Source organism: Tamandua tetradactyla, chromosome 2, assembly GCF_023851605.1.
Source record: "Tamandua tetradactyla isolate mTamTet1 chromosome 2, mTamTet1.pri, whole genome shotgun sequence".
NCBI classification, from domain to species: domain Eukaryota; kingdom Metazoa; phylum Chordata; class Mammalia; order Pilosa; family Myrmecophagidae; genus Tamandua; species Tamandua tetradactyla.
Genome location: NC_135328.1, coordinates 31,842,569 through 31,851,190, shown reverse-complemented (window position 1 = coordinate 31,851,190; position 8,622 = coordinate 31,842,569). Strand labels below are relative to the sequence as shown.

General features: G+C 37.8%; 1 protein-coding gene across 5 annotated transcripts in view; it reads left to right on the top strand.

Moving 5' to 3' along the window:
* Positions 1-2,005: 2,005 nt before the first annotated feature.
* Positions 2,006-8,622, top strand: part of PTBP3 (polypyrimidine tract binding protein 3) — a 140,428-nt gene continuing 133,811 nt past the window's right edge. For 2 of the 5 annotated variants that reach the window (XM_077142048.1, XM_077142039.1), the window contains exons 1-2: positions 2,006-2,225; positions 5,107-5,140. In XM_077142048.1, coding sequence (XP_076998163.1) covers positions 2,218-2,225; positions 5,107-5,140 — 42 coding nt within the window. In that variant the 5' untranslated portion in view covers positions 2,006-2,217. Of the gene's footprint in view, positions 2,226-2,695; positions 2,741-5,106; positions 5,141-8,622 lie in introns of those variants that run through there. The other 3 variants (XM_077142077.1, XM_077142057.1, XM_077142067.1) reach the window with 2 other exon arrangements.

Sequence of the window (8,622 nt, the reverse complement as noted above, 5' to 3'; positions counted from 1 at the left end):
ATTGGCACAATCTTTTTGGAAGACATTTTGACAACAAAAAATTATCAAATTTGAAATGCTTATACCCTTTGTTCCACAATTTTCCTTCTAGGAATCTGATCCTCAATAGTTGCGTATGATGTTCTTTTCAACATCATTAGTTACATTGGTTAGAAACAATGTCAATTTCCACTATTTTAGAAATGGTTAAATAAATTATCATACAGGAAATTACGAGATATTAAATAGTATTAAAAATAATTAAGTAGATGAAAAGTACTGATGTGAAAAAAATCTCCGAGATTTTTAAGTGAATAAAAAGCAAATTAAAAAATGGTAAAGATCTAGAAGGATACATGCAAAATTGCTACAGCGACTATTATGGGTAGGTGGTGGCTTGAGATGAAAAAAACATTTTAGTATTTAATATTGTTTAAATTTTCCAAATGAGTACGTACATTTGTATTACTTGTGTAGTTAAAAAAATGAAGGAAATTTCATCAGAATATATTCCAATACCTAAACAGTAAGATAGCTGATATTTTTAAATATCCATCTGGCAACGCAGAATGGCAATGTTTAAAACTACAAGTTAACATTTGGAGTCAACATACCAAAAAAATATATATTTAATCTCTTGGAAACAGGGAGTAAGGTTAGATATTAATAAGACGATCTTCCTGAATAAGATAGCCGAGCTATTTAAAAATTGTTTTCTGCCCAAACCAGAATAAATAAACTGACCAAGGAATCCATTCAACTGTGAAGGCTGGAACCTGATTTTCTTGTGTCTTCCTGCAGTAGCTGGCGCATAGTAGACATTCAATAAATACTGACTGAATGATGGATAAATCCAGTTTAAACCTCGGTAGCAGTACGCACTTATTTAGAAGCAGGAAAACAGCAATGACGGATGAAGTTACTGTTACATGCTTTTCAAATGAAAAGGCTGAGGGGGAAATCCTTTCTACTCAGGAGGTTTAAGTTTATTTGGTTAAAGATAATGTTTGGTAACACGGTGATCTAAGATCTGTGACTTGAATAATCAATAAATCTCAGAAACAGATACTGTATTAAAAGGAAAAAAGTCAGAGAATTGTCTCTACATATAATTTTTTTGCTCGGACCAGAGTGAAGCGCTCTGGTGGCAAATGTTTCCTGGCTGTGAAACTGTGGACAAAGCACCGTGTCTATCCTTTCATCTGAAAAATGGGGATAATAATCCCTCCCTCGTGTGTTTTTTTTTATTTAAACAGGGAAGAATGAATGAGAAAACTCTTATAAAATGTTGGCAATATAGTGGTCATTCCATATGTGTACAATGAAAGTTTCATATTAACTGAATTCCAGACCGTCGGCTCGAAAAACATCCAGAGACTAAAATTATCTTAAAATTCAAATGTTCACGATCCCAGACAGTTCCCTTTCTCTCACTCTTCTTTCCGACCACTCTTCTGGGCTTGGTGCCCATCCCAGGGGTCGACTTCCTGCGCGGGACGGACTACCCAGCCGGCCCAGCAAACGTCCCCGCTCGGGTGTGGGGTCCCGCTTTCCTCCGGCTGCATGGCTCGGGGCTCCGAAGATACCATCCAGAGCCTGGCCACAGCCATTCTCGCCCACCCGAGGCAATCTCGCGGCCCTGTGGGTCCTCGCGGAGCACTCCTACCCACTCTCTGGAGCCGCGTCCCCAAAGGCTTTCCGCCGGCCGAAAGACGATCCCGAGCCAGGCGGCACTGGGCCGCGAAGCCGGAAGGCCCGCGGGAGGGGGGTGCGGGGCAGAGAAGCGGGCAGCACAAGGCGCGCGCTCCCGCGAACGCAGGCGGGAGGCTGGGGTCAGCCGGGGGAGGGCGGGTGCGCACGCGCGCCGGGACGGGGACGGAGAGGCGGAGTCTTAGGGTGATTGTAGGAAGAGGGCGCTCTGGAGCCGAGCCGAAGATCGGCCGAGGGCGGGACCGTGAGTGGGCGCGAGCGTAGGGGCGGGTCCCGAGGGAGGGCGTCGACGCTGAGGGAGCGGGGCTAGGTGAGGCGGGGACGCGCTTCAGGGAGGGGAAGGCGGGGGCGCGACGGTGGCGGGAGCGTGCCCGGTCCCCGCCCCTGTTTCCCACTCTCCTTCCACCTCCTACCGGCCCGGGCTCGGGAGAGGCTCCGCTCGCCAGTCCCGGGAGCCGCCCTGTTGCCGCCGCCTCCGTCCGCGGTGAGCCCGTCAGTTCCCGCACAGTGCGCTCCTCCATCTGGGCCATGGATGGGTAAGTGCTAGGCGGCGCGGCGGCCGGGCTGAGCTGCGCTTCCTCCGCTTCCTCTCCGCGGTTCGTTCCGAGGCCGAGGAGCCGGGCGGGGCGCCAGCGGCCGGGCCTCGGCTCAGCCCGACGGCGTGGCTTCCGGGTGCTTCCAAGCGGAGCCCCGAATCGCGGAGGGGGGACCACCGCAGTCTCTCCTTACCCCCACGCGGCGTCTCCTCCTGTCCACCCTTCATACCTCACACTGGAAAGTGAAGGAAAGTCTGATCCCCTCGCCGGGTACCGCGGTACGCCCTCGGCGCCGAAAGCTGGGGGAGCCCGGCCACCCCACACTTCCTCTCAGAAAATGGTGCGCGGCGCTTGGGGAGGCGGAGGCGGCGCGGTCGCTCGGGGCGGGCGGGTGTCCTGCAGCTTGGGGAGTTGCTGTTTACCGGTGAGGTGGAGCGAGCGGTGGAGTCAACGGTGGAGCCTTCCCGGGCGGGAAGTCGAGCGGCCGCGTCCTTGCACGTCTGGGCGGCGACCAGGTCCCTAAGCCAGGCCCCACACCGGGTCTCGGGGCGGGTGGAGGTTTCCTGACTTGTGAGATGTGTTAACAATTTCTGTGTATCGGGCTGCTGGACTTGGTGACCAGGGACGCTTCCCCTCTTCCTTCCTTCCCCTTCCCCCAAAAGAAACTTCCTGAATTCTCTGCCTTGTATGCAAAATATTAAGTGCAATTTTCGGGGCGCTTTCAAGCACCAAAATTTAAAGGGGCCCATGACCAGAAACAAAAAACATTTAGAATCACTGATAATTTTCATTTTATCAGTATCGGGTTGGAGCTTACATTTTATTAAAATATGTACATCAATTTTTTTTTTAAATCCCCAGCTTCTATTAGAGACTGGAAATCTGTTTATTTATTCCCATTATGCATTAGAGTTTTTCTTTGGCCTGTTGTCTACTTTTGATGACGAGATTTCTGTAAACCTCTCCGTTGTAGAATATATGGGACTTGCCTGAACAGTAAAAGCCGTTTACTTGCTGCCATATCATTGTTGTCATGCTATCTAAAGACGTTGGACTCTTCCAATAATTTCTGCTCTCATTAGATTTTACTTTTTTTAATTTTACGATATTAAGTCTATTTGGTATGTCGGATTAGCTCATTTGAATACAGATTGCTTGCTGCTGTAGAGGAGAGACAAAATGTAATTTTAGATTTTGTTTATTATTGTGATGCAGATCTTTAAAGTAATTTCATTATTTTTATTGTTTAGTTGAGTTTTATCTGAGAGCATTGTTGAAAACTCATTTCAGATTACCTTTAACTCAGTTACATATTATATGTGTGCAGAATTTTACTATTTTAATTGTGTAGTTATGACAATATTTCAGTTGAGAAAGGCTGTGAAATTAATATTTCATTATAGCAGTCTTTAGATTGTTTGACTTGAAATATGGAAGCAGACTAGCTTTATGTATCTGAAAATTTATAGTTATAGTAAAGAAGACTCTAGAGTTCATGTCTCTTGGGTGTTAAACCCTTGGACCATAGAAGTACAAACTTAGTCTTTTTGATAGTGTTTAAGAAGGTGAACTTCCTCCCGCCATTTGTGGTCTTAAAGCTAAGAATGAGTTTATTGGTTTAAATATGTGGGACAGCGATGCAGATTCTGAAAGGTAAGTTCATTTGTAAGTTTAAGTAGGTGCATAATTTACACTTTGCATCAGGACCATTAATCAAAGTATTATGCAATCATTTTTTTAATATGAAAAGAACATCAGACTTACTTATCACCTTTAAATTTTAGACAGATGAATTTTGAGTTTCAGAAGTCTACAAGGAAAAACAAAATCTGTATGCTTATTGCTTAAAACAATTACATTTCCATTTTTAAACAATCTGGAGTCATATTTACTTTTATGAAGTAATTATGATTTATCACTTATTAACCATGTAGAATTTAGTTAAACTTTTCTTTAGGAGGTATGCAGACATACCCTTAATTGAAGATATTTTATTTGGATTTGAAAAGGTGGATTTTTGTATGGCAGAACTTTGTATAGGGGGTTTTATATATACCCTGGTCTTAAGAGATGTAGTTTTGAACCCAGTGAGCTTTTGCATTTATGATGCTAATTAGATTTCTGCATTTATGATGCTAATTAGATTTCTACATTTTCCCATAACCTGAGACTAGGAAGGATGTTTTTCTTTATTTTGAGGAAGAGTTAAGGAACACCACAAATCATATCTTTGTAGTTACTCAAATTCCTAGTATAGTAACTGTCTTTTTTGTGTGTCTGTCTTTTCCTCCTAAGAAATAATTTATGCTTAAACGGTTTTGACTTTTTTTTTAAAGCTTGTCTTCATTTTGAAATTTTTGACGTCTGAAGCTTTGTGTTTATTTCAGTTCTGAGGGAACTATCTTTTGTGAGCAGTTTTGGGTGGTAGATGCACAAATTGGCAAGATGCTTTCTATTTCTGTAAAATCCAAGCACTGGTCGTGTTTCATTTAAGGCTTTGTGACATTTCATAGCAGTGATATGAAAGGAAGAACTTTGATGATTTTAAGTTTTGGTTTAGATTTGTAAAATAGAAGTAAATCGACAAATACTAATTTTATTGAAGCACGACTATTTGTTTGAATTTTCTAAATATTAAAAGAATTTGGTTAATTACATATTTCTTACATTGATATTAAGGTTTTGCTTTTATACCCTCCTGTTGGTAGACTGTCCTTGTCACTTTTCTTTGTATTAACATTTCACAACTCATGAACATTCTTTTTATTATTTACATTATTATAATACTTTTTCTTTTTTCTTTAGTCTAATTATCTCTGTCTTTTAAAAACTCGTTCTCTAACTTTGTTTTCCATTTTCTCTTTTTACTTTTTCCATACAGTGTTGTTACAGATCTTATAACAGTCGGTTTAAAGGTAGGAATCTTTTACTATCCTTTCATAAGCATTTTTATATCTTAGTTTTTTTCCGATGGTTGAAACCGTCTCTCCTGTTCATACAATTATCTGTTTTGCTGTGTGAGAATACTCTTTCATTTTTATTTAATCCAAAATAAGTAGATCTATAGCTAAATTTGGATTTTATATATTTATAAAGAAGAGCTACAGTATCATCTTGTATATATAAAATGTGAACAGAAGTTAACCCAAAGTTTCACTTGATCTATCAGAGTGTTTTGATGTTTTGTTTTAGCAGTGAAATTCCACCTAGGCTTTGATTTATTTTCTCATGTCCTTTCATGGATGTGCTTGTGAGTAGCAAAAACAATGATAACAACTAAAGTTTCTTCAGTTCCTATGTGCCAGCTGCTTCACATGTATTTTCACTAATCATTAAAACAAAACTGCAAGGTAGGTATTAATATTCCCATTTTAGAGATGAAAAAATAGGTTCAGAATGTTTATGTCCAAGGTATGGTAGCCTAGAGTTCAAACCCATGTCTTCCTGGTTCCAAAACCTGAATGAACTTTTTTTCCCATTATACCCAGTAATGAGGGTTTTCTCCAAAAGGAGCGGCAAGAGAGTTGGACAAATCATATTTTACAATAATGATTCTTCTAAGTTATAAATCACTTCAGTTGTATCAAAGTTAATGTCATTTATTAAATTTTTAAATATGTATCTACTGAAAGAAATATATTTGGGTATATTAGGTTTCCTTTAGTAATTTGGTATTTTGTATAGCTGAGTTGAAAATCTAGTTCTAGAGGTGACTTAACATTTACATTACTATAGAAAGTAGAAAGATAAGTAATTCATCTTTGTATTATATGTATTTTAAATATTGTAGATTGTCTTACGTAAAGTTGTTCCACCACTTTTCATTGACTACCTCTCTGTTCCTTGTCGCTTCTTGTTGATAATTTCAGCCTTTTGATTTCAGTTACATTTATTGTACCTGTTGGTGGTGCTCATATTCTTAAAAACACTAAAAAATAAGCATAAGTACAGCAAATGGCATTTGAGACTAACAGTAGGATGTCTAAGACTAACATAATTGGGAGCTACTGCTATTACTGTCTTGGAGTTGGGTAGAGCTAACTTGGTTTTGCAAACTTTGATCATATTTAGAAGTTAAAAATAAATGCAGGGATCTCTTTTGGGGGGTTATTAATATTTTTCTTGGTAGATATTTAAATTGGTTTCTCACTGGGGAATGATCTTCAGAGTTTAGAAACTGCAGATTCTACCATGTCTAGGATCTCTTTTGAGTATTGAGGTGGGCCCCAATGTGGGGCAGGGATATTTAAAGTGAATGTTTTCGTTTTATCAGAAATGTAATTGAGTCTAGAATTTTATCTGGTAAAAATGAATACATGGGAGATGTTTAAAAATAATCGTTTTGGAGTTGAGGAACATTATGTTAAAGGACTGTCATTCTTGTTTTATTGTGGGGAAAATACATCTTGATGATAAAAGAAAATTTATGTCAAGCACAGGAACCATATTTGAATGCATGATTTGGATTTCTGACTGTATTATTGCAAGCACATTAAAAGTCAGATCCTGTTCTGAAGAGAATAAGAAGATAAGCTGATTCTGATGAAAAGAAGATAGTTGATTCAGTAGGAAATATGTTTTTTGTAGACTTAAATACTGTAATGTACCATAAAATTATTCATTATATGGAGAAATTTCTCATGAGATTGCTCTTTTTATTTCTTGGACCCCATTCAAGGAAGCTTAGTTACCAAGTAATAGGCTAGTAAGGCTCATATTTAGTCTTAAGTTGTGTGAAGGATGATAAACCACAATTGGTAAATTTAAATGAGTTCTTCAAGAATATCAGTTCTTTATCTTTTTCTGTTTCCTGCCTGAATATGATAACATGACAAATGATTATAGCCAGTGGCAAGAGTGGATTTTAGGTTATGCTTTGTAAGTTGCCTTCTAAGAATCAGAAAAGGGATATCATGGATTTTGTTTTTAAGAATTGAAAGTAAGCTTAAATATCAAATCCCATTATTTTAGAGAAAGAAAACTGAGTTTTTCAGAGATGAACTGATTTACTAGAATATGTCACGATTTTTGATGTTTACTACTTTGTTTCCAGTGTCTGGTACATAATAGGTTATAAATACTTGATGAATGAATGAATGCCCAATTGCCACAGGCTAGGCTAGTTACATGACAGATCTGTGCTGGAACCCATGTCATCTAAAAGTTTGCTAATGTTTCTTCTTTTAGGTATATAGTGAGAGAAAATTACTTTCATTTTTGGATTAGAATTTTCTTGAAAACAGATAAGCATTTTCAGGCAGCTTAGGGTCATAGCATGTTTGAGATTTACTTCTACCTAAAAGTTGTATACTTTGAATTTTCTGTACAGATTATCAATTTTTTAGCATTGCCTAAATGAAGAAAATTAGCTTTTGATACTTCTCATGGAATGTTTGTTTCATTTCTTCATTTTGAAATGCTTATTCAGAAACAATGAAAAGAAATTCCTATCCTTAATTTTGAGTTCCTTTAAAAAATCCCTGAGTGATTATGAGTAATTTTGGACATATTCCAAGAATTTATACCAGATAAATCTAGATGCCAGCATTATGGGTACCTTTGTATGTGTATACCTAAGTGCATTTTAAATTTCCAGCTTATACTTAATAATTATTACTACTCAGCTTATCTTAAATTTGAATATTTCCCATATTCTTGATTATTTTTTTCAAAATACTATAGTAGCTATTGAAACTAATATTTAAAAAAATCAGTTATTATTTTGGTCACATATACAACACAAAATTTCCCACAAAAACAAATGAATTTTTAAATGATGATCTTCTAAATTAATTGTATTTTAGCCTTTTCTGGTTATTTCCCTATTTTAAGTGATGAGAAAATGTAGAAAAATGCACATGTTGAGGAAGGACTGTAATTGGCTTTCAGTACTTAGACCTGTCACTATATAGGAAAGAAAATACAGTATATTTAAATTAATTTTTAAGATCCATTTTCTGTTTGCTTGATCCAGAGTTATTAAACTACGGCCAAATCCAGCTTGTCACCTGTTTTTGTAAGTAATTTTATTGGAACACAACCATGCTTATTTGTTTACATTTACATACTATCTATGATTACTATTAATGAGATGGCAGAATTGAGTAGTTGTAACTGAGAAGAGTTGACAAGTAGCAGCAGAGATCATATGACCTGCAAAACCCTAAAATATTTACTCTTTAATCAGCCTAAAATATCTAGTCTTTAGTCCTTTATGGAAAAATTTGCCTTAGACTGTGCTTGATTATAGAAAACGTAGGCCTTTATCTTAAATCCTTTTCCTTTTAAACTGAGATGTAATTTACAGTGTGAAATGCACAAAATTCAATAAATTTTGACAAAGGTCAAAATTTTGACAAAACTCATGTTTCCTACACCTTGATCATGGTAATAAAAC